Below are 22,454 nucleotides of genomic sequence, written 5' to 3' on the forward strand. Positions count from 1 at the left end.
TACTTAAACCGCGACCTGCCGTAAGACAGACTCACCACCCTCCAATTCTTAACCACACAAACCGGAGTCTCCCTGATCAACAGCTCACATCCTCTAATCTTGGACCACACAAACAGGAGTCTGCATTGAAGTGCAGCATACTCATCACTGCAGGCCAGGAGCTTCTACGCACCAGCCCGCAGTGGTAGGCACCACATGATCTCTAAACATGGTAAACCAAGATCAGAGTTAGTACCAATAGGTGTCTCAGACCCTGCAAGATTGGCCAACAAACTTGAAATTCCACAGTCTGTAAGCAAACCTTCTTTATGACACATCCACCGAAGGAGGAATATTCATAGATGGGCATCTCTTGCCCACAACCCAAGTACAGGCCTCCAAAGCAGTAAGCAGCCCTTCAATCAGATTAGCAGAAAGGCCGACTAGGGGAAGATGGTGAGTGTGACGAGGGTCCAATGCAGTGAAGTAAGGCTGGGGCTCTCAAGGATAAATAGCCTTGATCATTTCCTAACCACAGAGCTTTCCAAACAATGTGTCCCGACACAGTCCTGTGTCGCCTGCAAATGGTGGGTGTGTCGCGGGATGAAACCAGTATTAAGGGCACTTAGCACATTACTGCTGCTAATTAAGAGGCATTCCTTTGAAAGAGTGCCTCGGAGTCCGCCACAGCAACGGGGACTCTGAGACACTCTGCTCTATGGGGGCCGGACGATTCACAACAAAGCCTCATTAACAAGTAAATGGTCTTTCAAAGACCTGCGAAGTACTAGGGTGCGGCTGTGTGTGCCCGGGAAGCTGGGGTAAAGTGACAGAGGGTGACAGGCAGAGGGTGACAGGCAGAGGGAGGGAGACAGAGGGAGAGAGGGAGAGAGAGAGGGAGGCAGAGGGACGGAGGCAGAGGGACGGAGGCAGAGGGACGGAGGCAGAGGGACAGAGGCAGAGGGACAGAGGCAGAGGGACAGAGGCAGAGGGACAGAGGCAGAGGGACAGAGGCAGAGGGACAGAGGCAGAGGGACAGAGGCAGAGGGACAGAGGCAGAGGGACAGAGGCAGAGGGACAGAGGCAGAGGGACAGAGGCAGAGGGACGGAGGCAGAGGGACGGAGGCAGAGGGACGGAGGCAGAGGGACGGAGGCAGAGGGACGGAGACAGAGGGGCGGAGACAGAGGGGCGGAGACAGAGGGGCGGAGACAGAGGGGCGGAGACAGAGGGGCGGAGACAGAGGGGCGGAGACAGAGGGGCGGAGACAGAGGGGCGGAGACAGAGGGGCGGAGACAGAGGGGCGGAGACAGAGGGGCGGAGACAGAGGGGCGGAGACAGAGGGGCGGAGACAGAGGGGCGGAGACAGAGGGGCGGAGACAGAGGGACGGAGACAGAGGGACGGAGACAGAGGGACGGAGACAGAGGGACGGAGACAGAGGGACGGAGACAGAGGGACGGAGACAGAGGGACGGAGACAGAGGGACGGAGACAGAGGGACGGAGACAGAGGGACGGAGACAGATAGAGGGAGACAGAGGGAGACAGATAGAGGGAGACAGAGGGAGGTAGACGGACAGAGGGCAACAGACGGAGACAGGCACAGGGAGACAGAGGGAGAGAGAGGGAGACAGGGACAGACAGAGACAGGGACAGACAGACAGATAGAGGCAGAGGCAGTGACAGGGACACACAGTGGCAGAGATTGAGACAGACAGAGACAGAGAGGCAGAGAGGGAGACGGAGGGAGAGAGAGAGAGAGAGGGAGACAGAGGGAGGGAAACAGAGGGAGACAGAGGGAGGGAAACAGAGGGAGGGAGAGAGAGGGAGACAGAGAGAGAGGGAGGCAGAGGGAGACAGTAAGGGGGAGACAGAGGGAAGGAGAGGGAGACAGACGGAGGGAGACAGAGGGAGACAGACAGAGACAGGGAGACAGAGGAAGAGAGAGACAGAGGAAGAGGGAGACAAAGGGAGGGAGAGGGAGACAGAGGAAGGGAGACGAAGACAGGCAGAGGGAGACAGAAGGAGAGAGAGGGAGGGAGACGGAGGGAGAGAGAGGGAGACAGAGGGTGACAAGAGGGAGGCAGAGGGAGAGAGAGGGAGACAGAGAGAGAGGGAGGGAGACAGAGAGAGTAACAGAGAGAGGGAGGGAGACCGAGACAGACAGAGATAGAGACAGACAGAGGGAGACCGACAGAGGGAGGGAGACAGACAGAGGGCAACAGACGGAGACAGGCAGAGGGAGACAGAGGGAGAGAGAGAGAGGGAGGGAGGGAGGCAGAGGGAGAGAGAGGGAGGCAGAGAGAGTGAGAGTGAGGGAGAGAGGGGGAGACAGAGGGTGAGAGACAGAGGGAGAGGGAGACAAAGGGAGGGAGAAAGACGGAGAGGGAGGGAGACAGAGGGAGAGAGAGGGAGACAGAGAGGGAGGGAGACAGAGAGAGACAGAGAGAGTGAGGGAGACAGACAGACAGAGATAGAGACAGACAGACAGGGACAGACCGAGACAAATAGAGATGGGGACATGGGTAGACAGACAGAGATGGAGAGGGAGAGAGAGGGAGACAGGGACAGACAGACAGATAGAGGCAGTGACAGGGACACACAGTGGCAGAGATTGAGACAGACAGAGGCAGAGAGGCAGAGAGGGAGATAGAGGGAGAGAGAGAGAGAGAGGGGGGAGAGGGAGAGAGAGAGAGGGAGAGAGATGGAGAGAGAGGGAGAGGGAGGGAGAGGGAGAGAAAGGGAGAGAGAGGGAGACAGAGAGAGACAGAGAGAGAGGGAGGCAGAGGGAGGGAGACAGAGGGAGACAGTCAGGGGGAGACAGAGGGAAGGAGAGGGAGACAGAGGGAGAGAGAGACAGAGACAGAGGAAGAGGGAGACAAAGGGAGGGAGAGGGAGGGAGACAGAGGGAGGGAGACAGAGGAAGGGAGACAGAGGAAGGGAGACAGAGGGAGACAGAGAGACAGAGACAGACAGAGGGAGGGAGACAGAGGGAGCGAGACAGAGGGCTACAGACGGAGACAGAGGGAGAGAGAGGGAGGGAGGGAGGCAGAGGGAGACAGAGGGAGACAGAGGGTGAGAGAGACAGAGGGTGAGAGAGACATAGGGAGAGGGAGACAAAGGGAGGGAGAAAGAGACGGAGAGGGAGGGAGACAGAGGAAGGGAGACAGAGGAAGGGAGACAGGGAGACAGAGAGAGAGGGAGACAGACAGACAGAGGGAGAAAGAGGGAGACAGACAGAGTGAGACAGAGGGAGCGAGACAGACAGAGGGCAACAGACGGAGACAGGCAGAGGGAGACAGAAGGAGAGAGAGGGAGGGAGACGGAGGGAGAGAGAGGGACACAGAAGGTGACAAGAGGGAGGCAGAGGGAGAGAGAGGGAGACAGAGAGAGAGGGAGGGAGACAGAGAGAGGGAGGGAGACAGAGACAGACAGAGATAGAGACAGGCAGACAGAGAGGGAGACAGGGACAGACAGAGACAGGGACAGACAGACAGATAGATAGAGGCAGAGACAGTGACAGGGACACACATTGGCAGAGATTGAGACAGACAGAGACAGAGAGGCAGAGAGGGAGACGGAGAGAGAGAGGGAGACAGAGAGAGAGGGAGGCAGAGGGAGGGAGGCAGAGGGAGACAGTCAGGGGAGACAGATGAAAGGAGAGAGAGACAGAGGGAAGGAGACAGAGAGAGGGAGGCAGAGGGGGAGAGAGACAGAGGAAGAGGGAGACAAAGGGAGAGAGAGGAAGGGAGAGAGAGGAAGGGAGAGAGAGGAAGGGAGCAGAGAGACAGAAAGAGAGGGAGACAGAGGGAGGTAAAAAGACGGAGAGGGAGGGAGACAGAGGGAGAAAGAGGGAGACTGAGGGAGAGAGAGGGAGACAGAGGGAGAGAGAGGGAGACAGAGAGGGAGGGAGACAGAGAGAGAGAGAGAGAAGGGGAGGGAGACAGAGACAGACAGGGATAGGGACAGACAGACAAATAGAGACAGGGACAGGGGCAGACAGACAGAGACAGACAGACAGAGATGGAGAGGGAGAGAGAGGGAGACAGGGACAGACAGACAGATAGAGGCAGTGACAGGGACACACAGTGGCAGAGATTGAGACAGACAGAGACAGAGAGGCAGAGAGGGAGACGGAGGCAGAGAGGGAGACGGAGAGAGAGAGGGAGACAGAGAGAGAGGGAGGCAGAGGGAGGGAGGCAGAGGGAGACAGTCAGGGGAGACAGATGAAAGGAGAGAGAGACAGAGGGAAGGAGACAGAGAGGGAGGCAGAGGGGGAGAGAGACAGAGGAAGAGGGAGACAAAGGGAGAGAGAGGAAGGGAGAGAGAGGAAGGGAGAGAGAGGAAGGGAGCAGAGAGACAGAAAGAGAGGGAGACAGAGGGAGGGAGAAAGAGGGAGACAGAGGGAAGAGGGCGACAGAGGGAGGGAGACAGAGGGAGCGTGAGAGAGGGAGACAGAGGGAGGTAGAGAGAGGGAGACACAGAGAGAGGGAGGCAGAGGGAGGCAGAGGGAGACAGTCAGGGGGAGACAGAGAGAGACAGAGGGAGAGGGAGAGAGAGACAGAGGGAGACACAGGGAGGGAGACAGAGGAAGGGAGGCAGAGAGAGAGAGAGAGACAGAGACAGACAGAGGGAGGGAGACAGACAGAGGGTGAAAGAGGGAGACAGACAGAGGGAGGAGGGCGACAGAGGGAGGGCGACAGAGGGAGCGAGACAGACAGAGGGCAACAGACGGAGACAGGCAGAGGGAGAGAGAGGGAGGGAGGGAGGCAGAGGGGGAGAGAGGGAGACCGAGAGGGAGAGAGAGAGAGAGAGAGAGAGAGAAGGGGAGGTAGACAGAGACAGACAGGGATAGGGACAGACAGACAAATAGAGACAGGGACAGGGGCAGACAGACAGAGACAGACAGACAGAGATGGAGAGGGAGACAGGGACAGACAGAGACAGGGACAGACAGACCGATAGAGGCAGAGACAGTGACAGGGACACACAGTGGCAGAGATTGAGACAGACAGAGACAGAGAGTGAGACAGAGTGAGACAGAGTGAGAGAGAGTGAGAGAGAGGGAGAGAGAGGGAGGGAGAGAGAGAGTGAGGCAGAGGGAGACAGTCAGGGGGAGACAGAGGGAAGGAGAGGGAGACAGACAGAGGGAGGGAGACAGAGGGAGGGAGACCGACAGAGGGAGACAGAGGGAGGGAGAGGGAGACAGCGGGAGGGAGAGGAAGGGAGGGGGAGGGAGGGAGAGGAAGGGAGGGGGAGGGAGGGAGGGAGCCAGGCGAACAGAGACAGAGGGAGGGAGACAGAGGGACAGAAACAGAGGGAGACAAGAGAGCGGGAGACAGAGGGAGACAGAGGGAGGCAGAGGGAGACAGACAGAGGGAGGAGGGCGAGGGAGGGAGACAGAGGGAGGGAGTCAGACAGAGAGAGACAGAGGGAGGTAGACAGACAGAGGGAGACAGACAGAGGGAGAGAGAGGGAGGGAGACAGAGGGAGGGAGACAGTTCGAGAGAGAGAGAGAGAGAGAGAGAGAGAGAGAGAGAGAGAGAGAGAGAGAGAGAGACAGACAGACAGACAGACAGACAGAGTGAGTGAGAACCCCCCCCCCGAACTCCCCTTAGGTGGTTTGGGCTAGCTCGCTACGTTCGCTCGCTACACTGCTTTACTGTGTCCCAAAGTGATGCATCTCCAAAAAGTGTGTCACCAACATGAAAAGTTTGGAAAGCTGTGCCTTACCAGATTCCATAAAGGTAGTGGAGTCAAATGACATCCTGAGTGGCCCAATGTGGACAAAATCCTCAGGCTTCATCTCTGACGGCATCTCGTAGTTACTGAACACATCATCCTCTTCGTCTGGGTCATGTTTACGAAGCCTAAAAGGTACCAAATATTACAATTGTTATTGATCATCAGCTTTCTAACTATAGTGCTTCTTACTGTATGTCTTCATAAGTAAACACCATAGAAACAACAGAACGCAGTATAACCCAATTTAACAGTACTCAAAGGATCAACCAACTCTGAGCACAAGGCGGCATTGCTCTGCCTCTTTTCATCCTGGTGGATTCACAAACAATGACTGCAGACTAGTAGTCCTTATACAGGCATAATGTGTCCCATCAATGAAAAATCGATCACACCAGCAAAATATATTTCTTTGTATTCACTATGTACAGAAAGACTTCTAGTCCCACTTATTACATTTAAGACCAGTTATTTCTGATAAAGTGGTGTAATCACCCCCAAATGTGTAGAGGTGTTCCTGAATGATTGTACTTTTAAGGCATTATCAATATGCACTTTGGTATTATGCTACATGTCCTCACTATCAACCAACAGAACACTGTACGCAACCAGGGTTTGCAGTAAGTAGCTCAAATAAAGGGGTAAGGGTGTTGCAGGGATACAGTACTGAGAACAAGTTTTGCAATGGAGGGAAGATGCTGTGGCAATCCTTACACGCAGATCTGTGAACGTGTGGTGGGCAATAGTATTGCAGGTGGAAGAAGGGGTGGGGTGATAACTCTTCAGGTGTGGTCTGTCATTGGGTGTGACTGCATGAGCTAGTGCTACTTTACCTAGAATTATAACCACAAAACACCAGGTATCTAGTCATACCCTTCCTGTATTTCCCAATTCCTATCCTGACATTGTTTATGATGCATGTCATGCATGTTCCACCAGAAGTTAACTTGGGGTCCAGGTACAGCAGAGACAGAATTGACAGCCTTGTGGACTGTGCTGCTGGTCTTGAAAGCGAAGAGTGTGGGTAGTAGAGGATAGTGAGAACCTCAAGGATTAGTGCAGTCCCATTTTACTTGCAAAGCCATTTGATGATGGACGCTTCTGTAATGAGGAAGCGCTTCACTGGAATCAAATTCATTTAAGTAACATTAGCAAGCAGATTGTGGCCTCTGTCGAGATGGAAAAGAGCCAGAGTCTGGACAGGAGTTTTGAAATTTGCTTTTGGTAGAAAGAGCTTTACTTTGCAGTGCAGGACCAACTAATGCAAGGCAATGTTTTTCTTCTGTGAAATGTGATCTTTAAAGTAGACGTTGGAATCAAAGTAGAGAACTAGCGTTGCTGTTTGCAGTCACTGCTGATGAGCACAAATTCTGTCTTGTTGGGGTTCTGTGTGGGGCAGGCCTTGGACATCCAAGCTTAGATCACAGCAAGGCAGTCTAATGATAGAGGTTGATGAGACTTTCAGATAAGGTTTTGTGTCACCGGCTACAAGTGAATTTGGATGTCCTCGCCAGGCAAGGGACTCCTGAGGGTTCCATGCACAGAAAAAGATCACTTGAGAGAGAATGGAGCCTTGGGGGACACTACAGGTGACAGAGATGGGTTTAAATCAAGAGGAACACATCAGGACCAGCTGCAGCTGTTCTTCTGGTATAAGTCAAACAAATGGAAGGCTATTTAGGATATATTAACGTCACATGAGTGTCGATGGTTTTGGAGGCTGCAGAAAAGTGGGGAAAAGACCGGGGAGGAGGTTGCTTTTCACCTTATCATGGAGTTCCTTAGTGTAGTAAAGAACCACTTTTTGTATGATCACCCAGCCCACAGTTGTGGGACTGATACTGCTACTTTTTTCTGACTCGGTAGTGTACTGGGCCCTGCTTTCCAGGTCCCAGCGTATGCGCCCTGACCCCCAAAGTATGTGTACAGTTGTCTAATACCGGACTGACTTAGTTAACTAACTCATAAGTTCCTTATATATGGTACCAGAAATACCCAGGACTTGGTAAGTTAAATGTCACTAGTGGACTGCAGCATTTAATTGTGCAACTACTACAGTCACAAAGAAGAAAATGTGACCAAAGGCCTGACACTGCAGTCTCAGTGGGCACTGTTAAAACTGGAAACTCGCCATAACAAACTAAAACCTTGTGCTAAGTCAAACCTTTCCTTTTTAATATTAAAAAAACAACCCCTCGTGAAGGCCATGTTAGCCCATTAGGCAGGGTGCTTAATATTAAAAAGAAGGGCATGTTCCTTTGGTGTTTAACATGCATTGCCTGCGAGAACACAGCGTTTTTACTGTAGCAAGGATAGTGGTCCCATTGGCTAACATGGAGTTTCACTAGCCACTGCGCTAAGTAATAACTTCCATTTGGGAAAACCAAAGCTAATACTCCAAGGTATCAAGTTAATCATTACATTAAGCCTGACTCATTGGTGAGTTCGGATTTATGGTAACTGTTAATAGGAATATGATGTTAGAAAGTCACCACTTCGGGAGGAGGAGCCACGCGCGAGACCAAGATGGCCGCGTGAGCGCTCAGCTCCCGAGACCCCAGTCGCAGCATTATCCTGTCACATGCCCTGAGCCCGTATTTGGACGGCGGAAATGAAGCGACGCCCAACGCAGTGTTTCTTGGCTGGCTCCGGTGTCGGGACCCAGAGATACGCCGCCTGAAAGTCTGAGGCCCACTGCCCTCCAAGCCGGGGGCTAAAGTAAATCCTGGCCCCGGCTGAAAGTTGCACAACAACGGGGCCAGAAACCGGAAGTTACCAGTCCGACCCCACATAAGTTTCCACACTTCGCCCAGCCCGGCGGTGATCCTGATTCCGGCTGCGGACCTGCCCGGCCATAGACATTTACAGTGATTGAGGGAAGAATACCGCCTGGAAGGCCAGTGAGACAGACACACCGCCACACGGAGGCTTGAGCAGGGGAGAGGTCACGGTAATCCGCTGCACACTCTGTAGGAGGAGAACTGTTGCTGGGGTCCCGAGTACATGGCGCGAGGCCCCCGCGAACGAGAGGCCGAATTCTGAGGGGTGTGGCCGGGCGAGGAGCCCCATATTGTGCCAGTCTGACGCCGGGGTCCCATCATATGTATTGAAGGAGGCGAGAATACAGGGAGCAGTCGCGGAGACACCTGGCAAAGAGAAAAGAGTGAAGTGCTTTGGAGGGACCGCGTCCCAAACTGTTTGCAGGCAGAGGTGGTTGTCTGTGAGAGCCGATGTGGTGCATATGGTCCGGACACACCACTATTGTACTGGAAGTGAAGGGCACCATCTGGGGCTGTCTTGAGATTTTATGCTGAAAGTGCGGCCCGGCAGATGTCATCGTCCACGTCTCCCACTGCGTAGAACACGGCTGTCTATAACTTAAGTGAGGTGTGGCCGCCGCGACAACGGTCTCTTGGTGAGACACCCGGAGGGTGGCCTGACACGTGCACGTATCCCCAGGGGAAGGGCTCACTGACTGAGGCACCTATGGGGGCAAGGGTCTTCAGTGTATGCCAAGCTACAGCGGACCATCAACGATCCCTGATTTAAGGTGCTCAGCTAAGGCCAGCGGCAAAAACAACAGGTGATGGACAGAATGCAGAACATTGTCATACATTCACCCCAGTACAGAGATCTGGGCCTAAATCCATCGTTTTTTTGCACTCCAGACCACCCCAGGTCAGACATGGCCATATGCAAATCAGCCTTGATCCTGTGCCTCCTGGGAACAGTCCAGCCCGAACTGCCAAGCAATGTCTTTCCTGGACCGGAATCAAGCATCCAAGGACCGGTTTCTGGCAATCAGCCGTCATCAGCCTTGATAGCTTGACTCCAGTGGTGTGGAGAGCATGGGACTCACGTCTGAGCATATCCATCCCACTCGGGGTGACAAAGGCAAAAACAACAGGTGATGGACAGAATGCAGAACATTGTCTTTTTTTTTTTTTTTAACTTTTTTTTTCTTTTTTTAAAAATTTTTTTTTTATCCTCATTTGCCTGATCCTCCTCTTATTCAGCCTCCAATTGCCAAGCATTTATTACTCAGAGTGCAGGCCTCCTGCTGCCCCTGATAATGCGGTTGGTTGCCCTCGGCAGGGATGGCCTGAAGAGAGGACGGGGTGTGACTCCAACCTTGGTGTTACACCAGTTGAACTAGCCTTGGAGCCAACCGAAGGGGGCCTAGTTCTTGGAGTTACTAAGGCATAATCATTGGACCGGGGAAAAAAAAAAAAAAAAAAAAAAAAAAATACCCCGGCTATTGCTTCCACTGAACCAAATAGTTCCAAAACGCCCGGTTACGTGAGCCACCTGATCTCAACATGTCAGTCTTAGAGGTTGTATACAAAGATGTTAACCAGTTTGCATGTGTTGGTGGTGTTTTTTCTATCCAAACCTTGCATATCTCTCTTCTTGCAAGTAGTATTGCGTAAAACAGAAATGTCCTTGCATGGCCCTTTATACTGTTGTCCCATCCGAAAATAACCAGGGGGAGTGTTAGAGAAATCGAGATGTTAAGAATCGAATCCAGGGTCGCTTTAACCTCATTCCAGAACTGCAATAGGTTGGGGCAGTCTATAAACATGTGAATGTCTGAAGCTGCGATGTAATTGCATTTATTGCATTTTTTCCCTGGAACGAATTTAGACAGTTTTAAGGGGGTAAAATAGGCTCGATGTATCGTAAAAAAATGGTTGCGCCTAAGCCATGCCGGTTTAACACATTTATATAGCAGGGTGCAGGATTTCTGCCAGATTTCAATACTCTGGGCCCCACATTCTATGCCCCATAGCTGTTCCGGGAGGATAAATTCTCCATCTATCTCTTCTAACAGACTCCAGTACCACTGCGAGACTTCTTTACCCCCTCCTGGTCTTCCTACCAATTTCTCTTCAGTGGAGCTGCACTTCCCAAATGTTACCCCTGACCTGTTCATTGTTTTAAACCAACTGTTTATTTGTAAAAATTTAAACCTCGAAAACTCTGAGCCCAGTTGGTCCCTTAACTCCTCCCAAGGCCTCAATGATTCGCCTACCAACAGATCTCCCCATGTTGCTATTCCTCCTTCTCTCAGCGGAGTTGCCAGCCTGTCTTCCAGACAAAGCGGCAAACCCGGAGATTCCCAAATGGGTGCAAAGTTAGAGTAATATTGCAATCCTAGTTTCCTCCTTATATGAAACCAGGTCTTCGCTTGGGACATAAGAATTTTTAATTTAACTTTTTTGAAATATTTCTGATCGCCGTATTTGAACATATAGCCATTAGTTGGTAAACCGGCTCCGGTCAGCATCGCATTAAACATGAGACCTATAGATGTATTAGTTGGGACTTTTAAGAGCATTCTTGAGTGAGACAATTGGAAAGCCCACGCATAATACTGCAAATCAGGCAGAGACAATCCCCCCTTTTCCCTCCTCCTTCTCAGTTTCTTCCATGCCACTCTTGCCGATTTGTAACACCACACAAAAGAATTAAGCTCTCTTTGGCATTTCTCTAAGGCCACATTATCAAAAGCGAGAGGGATAGTGCTAAAAATAAAAGTGAATTTAGGGAGAATGGACATCTTCATCAGACTTATTCTGCCGAGGACAGTCAGTGGAAGACTAGACCAGGATTTTAAAAGTTTCTTGCTTTCATTAGAGACTCTCGCGAGATTAACTTGAGCGATTTTGTCGATGTCGTGGACTATCCGAATACCCAGATATCTCATCGAGTTGGTTACGGTTAACTGTAAGTCAGGAATGTTCCAAGCCATGATATCGGTTTTACTTGGGTTAATCTCATAGCCTGAGATACAACCAAACTCTTTGGCTCTCCTTATTACCTCTGGGAATGTTATCTCTGGGTCTGAAGTAAAGATTATGATATCGTCTGCATAAAGAGCTACCCGCTTTTCCCACTCTCCAAACCTAAAAGGTGGAATGAGTACATCTCGTCTTAAGACTTCTGCAAACGGTTCGATGTACAGATTGAAGAGGAGGGGGGAAAGCGGGCAACCCTGCCTAGTGCCTCTCGAAATCCCCAATGCCTCAGACAGTGTGCCATTTATTAAGAGCCGGGCTGATGGTAAGTTGTACATAAGTTTAATAGTACGACAAAATCTCTCCCCGAAGTTGAATTTCTTCAACACGTCATTGAGGTAGGCCCAATTTACCCTATCGAAGGCTTTAGCTGCGTCTAGAGTGAGTGTTGCCAATGGGAGGGAGAAGGCTGAGGCAATGTCAATTGCCCCTACGAGGTCGTACGTTAGATCAGAAAGCTGGCGGCCTTTAATAAATCCCTTCTGGTCCTGGTGAATTATTTCCCCCACTACTGAGCCCACTCTAGATGCTAATATGGACGTGAAGATCTTATAATCACTGTTCAATAGAGATATTGGGCGATATGATCCACATAGGGTTGGGTCTTTGCCGGATTTGGGAATCAATACTATGGTAGTCTCACTCCATGATCGAGGAGGCTCAAAGCCCTCCCTCAAGATATCGTTGAAGAGGACTGTTAAAGTAGGGGCGATTTCGTCAACCAAAACACGGTATAATTCCCCAGGAAGTCCATCGGGGCCTGCAGCTTTACCATGTTTAAGTGACAGAATGACCCTCCTTACTTCTATTTCAGAGATATCCATCTCAATCCCATCACGTTGTATGGGTGACAGGGAAGGTAAAGTAATCTGGTTTAACCATATTTCTCTTAACTGTTGGTTATCAGGGGTATCTTCCCTGTATATTTCCTCAAAGAATTCCTTAAAGGCGATACTAATTTCTTGGTTTGATGTTCTAAGATCATTTTCGCCTTCAGCCTTTATCCCTCTGATATGACTTTTGGCCTGATCTGCTTTAACCCTCCATGCCAAAATCTTGCCCGCTGTTTCCCCGAATTCAAAATTTGAAATTTTGCTAGCCTCCCACCTCTTAGTTACTCTCTCTTGTAATATATTGTCCAGCCGATTTCTCAGATCAGAGAGATTATTTTGATCTTGTATTGTCCCGGATGATGCCACCAGTCTCTGCTCGATTTTCTCTAATTCCATTTCGAGAGTTTGAATTTTCGACAGATAGACTTTCCTCAGATACGAGGCTCTATTTGTGATACACCCTCTCAGGTAGGCTTTTAAAGCTTCCCAGACTGTAACAAGAGAGGCTGAACCTAGGTTTGTTTCAAGGAATGAGCTCGTTTCTATCCTTAAGTATTTCACTTCCTCCGATTCTAGTAGAATGGTGCGATCAAAAGACCAAGAGGGATGTTTGACATGACCTGGGAGTTTTAATGTAAAAGAGAGTGCCGAGTGGTCAGATAAGTGGGAGGGCAGATACTTAATACTGGATATAGAGTTTTGAAGGCACTCCAGACCACCCCAGGTCAGACATGGCCATATGCAAATCAGCCTTGATCCTGTGCCTCCTGGGAACAGTCCAGCCCGAACTGCCAAGCAATGTCTTTCCTGGACCGGAATCAAGCATCCAAGGACCGGTTTCTGGCTATCAGCCGTCATCAGCCTGGATAGCTTGCCTCCAGTGGTGTGGAGAGCATGGGACTCACGTCTGAGCATACCCATCCCACTCGGGGCGACAAAGGCAAAAACAACAAGTGATGGACAGAATGCAGAACATTGTCATACATTCACCCCAGTACAGAGATCTGGGCCTAAATCCATCATTTTTTTGCACTCCACACCACCCCAGGTCAGACATGGCCATATGCAAATCAGCCTTGATCCTGTGCCTCCTGGGAACAGTCCAGCCCGACCTGCCAAGCCATGTCTTTCCTGGACCGGAATCAAGCATCCAAGGACCGGTTTCTGGCTATCAGCCGTCATCAGCCTGGATAGCTTGCCTCCAGTGGTGTGGAGAGCATGGGACTCACGTCTGAGCATACCCATCCCACTCGGGGCGACAAAGGCAAAAACAACAAGTGATGGACAGAATGCAGAACATTGTCATACATTCACCCCAGTACAGAGATCTGGGCCTAAATCCATCGTTTTTTTGCACTCTGCAAAAACAACAGGTGATGGACAGAATGCAGAACATTGTCATACATTCACCACAGTACAGCGATCTGGGCCTAAATCCATCGTTTTTTTGCAGGCCAGCAGCATACCATGGGGGAGTGGTGATCACGGTGATGGCGACGAAGCCTGATTCAGACAAGACTATGCCCAGGTCCTCGAAAGGGGCAAAGCACGTGCAATCTAACACGCTAGACCGCTACCCGATGCCTAAAGGGTCCCCGGTGGAGCCTAGGAAGACCCTGTAGTCGGGGGAGACACGTATGGTGCCCTCACGGAGCACACGCTAACAGATGTCATGGCTGCGATAAACGGGGTCCAGTCTTCATTGGGGGAAAAAATTGAGTCCTTGGACAATAAACTAGACGCGGTCACGATTGAGGTTAATCTGATACGTGCAGATCTCACTGTCTGTCGCTCGACATCAAGACTGCTAGTCTAATGGATGACGTGGCGGTGCTGCAACAGGAGGTAGGTGTCCTCAAAACCTCTTGAGACGCCACGGACCGGAAGCACAACGAGTATGAAGGGAGAGCCAGGCGCAATAACATATGCATTCTCGGAGCACCCGAGAAGTCGGAGGGTCCGACGCCGGATTTGTTTGTAGAGGATATCGTCCTTAACCATCTCAAGCCGAAGGGTCTCAGTATTTTTTTTTACTATTGAGAGGGCCCACAGAGTGCCGGGAGGGAGACCTAAACCCAGGGCGCCTTCTCACCCAATGATCGCCAGAGTGCTTAATTTTCGAGATCTGGATGCCATCCTATAGGCGGCACGGGCGGGGACACCACTGCGATATGAAAACACGACGCTCTCCTTCTTCCCGGACTTCACCCAGGCAGTGCAGAAACTAAGGCAAAGTTTCCTGCCAGTGAAAAGGAAACTTGGAGATAAGGGAATGCGGTATGCGATGATGTATCCGGCTCGGCTACGAGTGGAAATTGAGGGGAAGGCCTGGTTTTTCGATAATCCGGAAGTGGCATCGGACTGGATTGATAGTAGGCCCATGGTTAGGGCAGAGGAACACGAATGCGGGGATGTGGAGGAAAGACAGTAAAGCTGGCGGCCATAGAACTGTTTGCACTGTTGGAGAGACTCGGATGTCAGGGCGACTCTGCAGCTGTTTCTTCCTGGACCTGGTAGACTTTACTATGGCTGTGAACTAATTCAGGGCACAAGATGTTACTTTGGGGTTGGGGGGAGGGGTGGGGCAATGGTTACCTCCTCGTTACTACCTTTAGTTAATTGATCAGGGGGGATAGTGGTGGACAGGCACACTGCGAGTTGGGGATGGGCGTTTGCCATATGCAGGGGTGCAGGGAGAGGGGGTGGAATGTGGGGTGGGTGAAGAGGTTTGGCTTGGAGATCCTATCGTATGCAGTAATGTTTGCATTGTTTGTTTTTTCTTTAATTTTTTTCATTTATGCATCAGGTGGCAATGTTACATTTAGACGATACTCATATTGGTCAAATGTCGTGTGTTAGCCAGGGATCCGGGATAAAGGTGCTGAGCTGGAATGTGAATGGCCTTGGAGACAGGATCAAGAGAGGAATGGTTAATCAGCTGGTGAGAAGGCATTCTCCAGATGTAGTACTATTGCAAGAGACACATCTCATTGGCAACCGCTGCATGGCTCTCCATAAAGGAGGGTATAAATTGGTGGCTCATGCTGGATTTACCACGGGGTCCAGGGGAGTCGGTATTTTGATGAAGAACTCCCTTCCCTTAACAATCCAGCCTACGTGGTCCAAGCAGAGGGGCCGATATATCGGTGTCTCGGGAAAGTGGTGGGGGTGGGGGCGGGGAGGACGGTTACCTTATTGTCAATATATGTACCGCTTGGCCTCCAATCCGACACTTTCCGCGACCTGGGTGCTGTCTTTCTCACCCTGCCCCTGGGCCTCTTGGTATTAGGGGGCGACTTTAATGCAGTGCTTGACGGGGAGAGTGACAGACATCCAGCGCGGATACTTAGACCATCGCAGAGGTGGCTCCCAGATTTCCTTGAAACGGTGGGGCTTGTGGACAGCTGGCGCGTACATAATCCGACACAGACGCACTTCACACATGTTTCCGCCGCGTACCACAGCATGTCCAGATTAGATTACGTGTTGATACCGGCGGTCATGGCGGCTACAGTCAAAGAGGCACGTTACTTTGGAAGGGGTATCTCTGATCGTTCTCCAATGAGGTTGCATGTGGAGCTTGGGCAGCCTGCGGTTGGCAGAGTTGCTCCTATTAGTGTGTGGCACTTAAAAGACCCCGCCACTAAAAAAGAAGTAGCCATGATTTCGGAACGATACTTCCAGGAAAATGTGGGTACTGTTGTTGACTCAGCGCAGTCTTTGTGGAAAGCATATAAGACAGTGGTGCGGGGGGAGGTCCTGTCTTTAGTGGCGGGGAAGAAAAAGAAGCATCAGGCAGAAGTAGTCAGGGCGGAGGCAGATGTGATAAGGTTGGAAGAAAAGGTGTCTAGATCGGCCACTCCGGAAGACCTACACCTTTTGAAGTTACGACAGAATGAATATAAAAGCCTAGCCAGACATAGGGCGATTGCCCAAAATAATGTCATCCAAAGTCAAATATATGAACATGGAGACAAGGCTGGTAAATTGAATGCGTGGCTTGAACATGAGGAATGGGCATTGAGGCTGGTACCGGAGTTGCAGGGAATAGATTCCGTCATGGTCACAGACCCGCAGGCAGTGGAAGATGAGTTCTCTGACTATTAAGGAGGGGTATACACCTCGGTCGGTGGATATACAGAGGCTGAGAACAGTGAAAGGATCAGGGATATTTGTATGCCTGAGCTGTCAGAGGATAAGGGATATTTGGACTCCCTTTTACTGACGATGAAGTGGCACAGGTGATTAGAGGGGTAAGATCCGGGAAGGCGACTGGCCCCAACGGTATCCCAATAGAACTGTATAAACTGAATGCTCATAAACTCGCCCCATATATTCGATCCATGTTCACAGAAAGTAGAGAGAAAGGACGACTCCCATATGACCAGCGGGTGGCAAATATTGCGGTTATTTATAAGGCAGGCAAACCTAAGACGCTTTGTTCCTCATACAGACCCATTTCACTGCTTAACGCCGAGCCTAAAATCCTGGCAAAACTACTCGCTACTAGATTGGTTAATGTAGTCACAACTTTGATTCACCCCGATCAGTCTGGCTTCATGCCGCGCCAAAACACTGCTCTCAACTTGCGGAGGTTGCATGGGATCCTGGGTGGTTTCCCGAAGATACTTGAGCTGGTGGTCCTAGTGTCATTGGATGCCACCATGGCGTTCGCTAGGGTCGAGTGGTCCTATCTGTTCGCAGTACTGGTGAAGAAGGGCTTTGGACCAGAGTTTATTGTTGGATATGTTTATTATATGCTAATCCCTAGGCTAGAGTAGTTGTAAACAACTGTAAGTCGGCCTATTTTCCACTTGGTAGGGGCACGAGACAGGGGGTGCCCTTTGTCCCCGCTTCGCTTCGCTCCTGCACTGGAGCCTCTTGCGGTGTGGGTCAAATGGGATCGGTCAATACGTGGCCTGCGGTGGATGCCGGAGTGGGAGGATAAATTTTCATTATATGCCGATGATATTCTGCTTTATCTTAACAACCCTAGGGTATCTTTGATTGGTTTTCTGGATGTGCTAGCGATATTCGGAAGGTATTTTGGATTCGCTATAAACTGGTCGAAATCGGTGCTCTTCGTCCTCACGGGCGAGCCACCGGTAATCCTGCAGTCATGCCCCATACAGATTGAGCCAGTAGGGTTTAAATACCTAGGTATTTACGTAACACTTGACTGGAAGTTGCGCTATACCAACAATCTGGGTCCCCCCCAGAACCGGATTAAAAGGGATGTGGAGCGCTGCAAGGCTCTTCCACTATCGCTGTTGGGTAGGGCGGTGCTGTTTAAGATGATGGCTCTTCCCCGATTTGTGTATGTACTCCAAAATACAATGGACCCGGTACCGGTATCCTATTTTAAGGAAATAGAGGCCCTTCAGAGGAAGCTTCTCTGGGACGGAAGACCCCATATAGCATTCTGTAAACTCACTCTCCCATGGTGCGGTAGGGGGATTGGACTGCCAGATCTGCGGAAATACTATTGGGCTTCACAACTTGCGGCGGTGAACCATGTTGTGTACGGACCCCCAGGAGATCCAGGATATGCCATGGATCGTGGGCAGGCTCCAGGTGGGGATTTCAGCAGGGCGCTTTTTGCCAGGCCTAGGCGGTTCTCACTAGCGGGCCCAACGGCATATGCAGTGCACGCGTGGCATGCGGCCAATAGATATCTTGCCTGCGAAGGGAAACTAACCTTAGCCACCCCTTTATGGAATTCTGAGAAACTTGGGAGCTTGTGGAAATCTAAGGGATTTGACAAGTGGGATCTCATTGGGATCACTCAGATCAAAGACGTCTGGGGAGGGGACACAATACACACATTCGACTCTCTCAAACAGCAATACAGCCTACATGATAGTGAGTATTATCGTTACCTCCAGGTTAGACATGCCCTTCTCACGCATATACCTAGAGACACCACGCTTTCAGAGGCCTGTCCTCTCGAGGATCGAGTGTTAGACGGGCACCTCCCCGAGAAGACTATCTCTTTAATATACAAAAAGCTTATTAATAATATGGAGGACCCGCTGGGACTTATCAGAATGCAGTAGAGTGCAGATGGGATAGAGCTAGATGGCGAAGACTGGACAGAGGCAATTTCCTTCCCGAGGGTGGTGGCAATCCAGATAAGACTTCGGCTGGTGCAACTAAAGATCTTGCACAGGTCGTATATTACAGGGCCTCGACTGGTACGTATGGGGCAAATGGAGAGTGGAGAGTGCCGAAGGGGATGTAGAGAGCTTGGCACCTTTATGCATATTCGGTGGAACTGCGTGGAAGTACAGGAATATTGGACGAAGGTTCATGACGAGATATGGGACGCCCTGGGGGAGGAGATACGACCAGAGGCCCGGAGATGTAGACTGAATGTGTGGGAAACCACTGACTTGAATGTGTATTGGAAGCAATGGGTGAAACTGGCGTGTATGGTTGCGAAACGAAATATTGCTCACCTGTGGGGAGCTAGCCAGCCACCCCGGGTTTCCAAATGGGCGGAGGACATGGATTGGTGTATGTTCAGGGAGAAGTCTGTATATGTGGTCAGGGGTTGTCCAGAGAAGTGGGGAAAGGTCTGGGGGGCCTGGAATAGCCACCGCTGTGAGATTTGTGCGCGACGAGGAGAGGCGGAAGCGCAGGAATCTCCGTGATCCATAAATCATATATAGTCTTTGTAATTCTGTACGAGCTATACTTTATTTTGACCAATGAGAAAACTGTTGGCACACCTGATGTTTTTCCTTTTCTTGCCAATTTGTTAATAAAAAGATTTACAAAAAAAAAAAAGAAAGTTACCACTTTATTGCCCAAACCTCTGTTTGCCTTTCTGGTCTATCTACAACACTTGCCACCTGAAAAAACAGGCTGTTTCCCTGCTCGAAAGTCTGAAGCACTCCCAGGAACAAGCAACAAAGAGGGTTGTTGGTGAGTGGAGTTGCCGCCTCCTTCTGCAGGATACCTACCAGGTGGTGTCCACAGGTGGTACAGCTTCCCCGAGGCTGTTGGCTTAGTGAAGCAAATGCCGATCACACATCGACAGACCCGCTCCTTTGTGTAGGCATACAGGCTGGGTATCCCATCTAGAGGGGAAAAACCCATAGCACAGCCGTTCTTTCAGGAGAAGTGGCTCATTTTGCTGGGTACACCATAGAGGTCTGAAAAGGGCTCCTCTCAGGAGACGAAGGCATGAGCTATCTGAGTTCAGTAGAGAGGGGTATCCAGGGAAGTTAGGTAAAGTGAGAAGGGTTAACTCATGGGAACTATTGCTTCATTAGCTAATTAGTCCTCCCCTCCGACGAATGCAAAGTTGGCCTAAAAGTCGCACCCCTGGCACACAATCCTCAGATCACTACTGGACTAGAAAGAAGACAGAAGTAGCACTGCCCTGTTGCTCCCTGGTCCAAGAAAAGAGAGGCTCCACCAAAGACTGGACTGCACCCAAGTGAAAAGAAGTAGCCGTACTAGCCAGTCCATCAAAAACTGCTAAACCGTTTACAATGATTTATTGCATTTCCTAAAAGAGCTTAAAGACTTTGAATATACAGTCTTGGGATCTGTCCCTAACCCCGGACGGGGAGGGAATCGTGACAAGTTACCTAGACAGAAGGAATCCCAATTTATTCTAGCTCTCGACACTCAAGTCCCTAATGGCCTGAATATGAATGAAGACCTTCATAACTTTTTGTAGAATCGTTAGTTGAGCCTATTCCATCTATGCACATACATTGTGGCTTTTATTTAACTACTGTTCTGTGTCCCCTTTTACTAAGTATAACTGTTTCTTATATGCAACTGTGGGTATGATTTGTACTCTAAAGATTACTTAGGCTTAGGTAATCAATGAAAGTTTTTCTTCTTCTGCTGAGAAATTGTAAAGTTATCAATTGCACTTTATACACTTTTTTGCACAGCACTATTTTGCACAGATCAGACGGTTGGCACATTAATTATCATGAAAAACATTGTTTTTTAACATTGGATAATTGTAGAACAGGCATTCTTTTATACTGAGGTGTTTAAGAGCAGGAATTCTTGTTTTAATCAGTGGTTTTTCGGTCTATGCATACAATAATTGACAGGTCAGATATAGAATTTGCACTTGCACTTTATATATATATCGATTGTCCTGCATGTATGATAGTTCAATAACGTAAGATGCATTTTGATGCTGTCTTAATTACCTTCAAGAATTTCTGTAATATTGCGCAATAATAACACATGGGGTTAAATTGTCTACTCTACATATGAGAAATTTTAAGAATTTGCAATACATCAACATTTTGATACTGGTGTTTTAAATAGGCAAATATGTCTGTGAATATCGATTTTTTTATACTATGCAAATATTGAATGCAGTAATTGTTAATTGCACTATGCATTATGCACTTTATCCTAGCGTATTTCGTACAGCCAGTGTTGTTTTCAAAGGTAGAAATTTACATTCACTGAGTATTGATTTTATGAGCTGCTAAATGCATCTTGCACTTTACCTTTTGATTATGTTATATGCATACTTCTGTTGCCGTAGTCTGTTGTTTAGTTTCTTTGTATTGTATTCAGTTAGCCTATTTCCTTTGGCTAATAGGGCACTTCTTTCACTTTAAAAACCGTCATTGTAAGGGGACGCATCATGTGATCAAGCTCCCACGAGGAGCGAAACGTGTCACGGAGGACACTAGTTCCTGATATTACTTGCCGTAATAAAAATCGCACTGCATTTCCCCCGATAATTGGTCTGGAGTTTCCGTGAGAGATAGATATATATATATATATATGAGGCATACAACGTCTTCAACTGCTTGTCGAACAAGACGAGACGAACCCGCAACTGGTGCAAATTTTGTTTATTGAAAGTCCAACACCAAATCCGCCATTACGCGGTTCAGCCCGCAAAGGGCCTTGATCACATGACATCGCTGAGAAGGCGGTGTGACATTTTTAAAGTGCTAGCGTGCCAGAAAGAATTCATAAACACAAAAGACATACTATTGTCTTACTTCATGCGGAATCTAAACCATGCGATATATGGACTTCATGAATATACGTAAAATACGATAAATACACAAGCATAATTCAGGGAAAGATTGATTATACAGTACAAAAAATAAATACCTATAAAATATAAATATTCAATTTAATACTGCTAAAACCCTCTAAAATAGCGGAGTATGGACATATATCTAAGTTAATACCACACATTCTATGTCCAAACAATGTGTCCAATATACCACAAATGCTCAAAAATATAGCCCAAGTGTGCTAAATTCATTGTGCAAAATAGCAATCATGTACAATTGACTGTGCAAATTTCCACAAATGAATAATTTCATACACGCTAAAAACCATCTTACAGTGCATAAAAATTATACGTACAAAAGTTATTAAAAAAACAGCATTACGGTTGGAAGAGCAAACAACAGTCAATGTATATATACAAACAAATGATCAGGAACAACTACAAACAGGTTTAATAATCTTCGCTTGAATTCATTCCGTTTGGTACCTTGCAATCGAGTAAAATAATATGTCTTGTTTCCAATCTACGCAGTAGTGCCTCACGGTCAGCACCTCTCCTAAGTGGAGGAACAGTATCGAAGGCAAAGTACTTCAAAACGGCGGGGTTCTGATTGTGAGTCGCCTCAAAATGCCTAGCCACTGGGTACGCGGTGTCGCCTTTGGTAATGGCTCTTAAGTGCTGGAGTATCCTCTTATGCACTGGCAGCTTGGTGCTGCCCACATAACGCAGGCCACACTCCAGCACATACACCGCGTACTCCGTCTTGCAGGTCAATTTTGATTGGATGCGAACAGGTTTATCGCTCAGAGGTGTCGAGTACTCGGTTTTGTTTACTCCATTCTTGCAGGCCTTACAAACTGAGCACTTGAAAAAACCTTTACTGCTACACAACCAAATGCCTGTTGTTCTAACCTCTGGGCTACTGGAAACCAAACAATCCTTCATGGATCTCGCTTTTCTATAGGTAATACTGGGGGGACTGTACAGCTGCAATCCTAGTACTGGGTCACTTGCAATTAAAGACCAGTTCTTCCGTACTATTCTCCGAATTGCAAGATGCTGACTATTGAATGTAAGTATCAGCCT

At 49.2% G+C, this 22,454-nt stretch overlaps 1 protein-coding gene across 8 annotated transcripts in view; it reads right to left on the minus strand.

Moving 5' to 3' along the window:
- Positions 1-22,454, minus strand: part of CABIN1 (calcineurin binding protein 1) — a 1,271,888-nt gene that overhangs the window by 927,263 nt on the left and 322,171 nt on the right. For all 8 annotated transcript variants that reach the window (XM_078667788.1, XM_078667793.1, XM_078667787.1 and 5 more), the window contains one exon: positions 5,710-5,846. In XM_078667788.1, the coding sequence (XP_078523914.1) occupies positions 5,710-5,846 (137 nt within the window). The remainder of the gene's footprint in view (positions 1-5,709; positions 5,847-22,454) is intronic.

This window comes from Lissotriton helveticus, chromosome 11 (assembly GCF_964261635.1).
Source record: "Lissotriton helveticus chromosome 11, aLisHel1.1, whole genome shotgun sequence".
Lineage (NCBI taxonomy): Eukaryota > Metazoa > Chordata > Amphibia > Caudata > Salamandridae > Lissotriton > Lissotriton helveticus.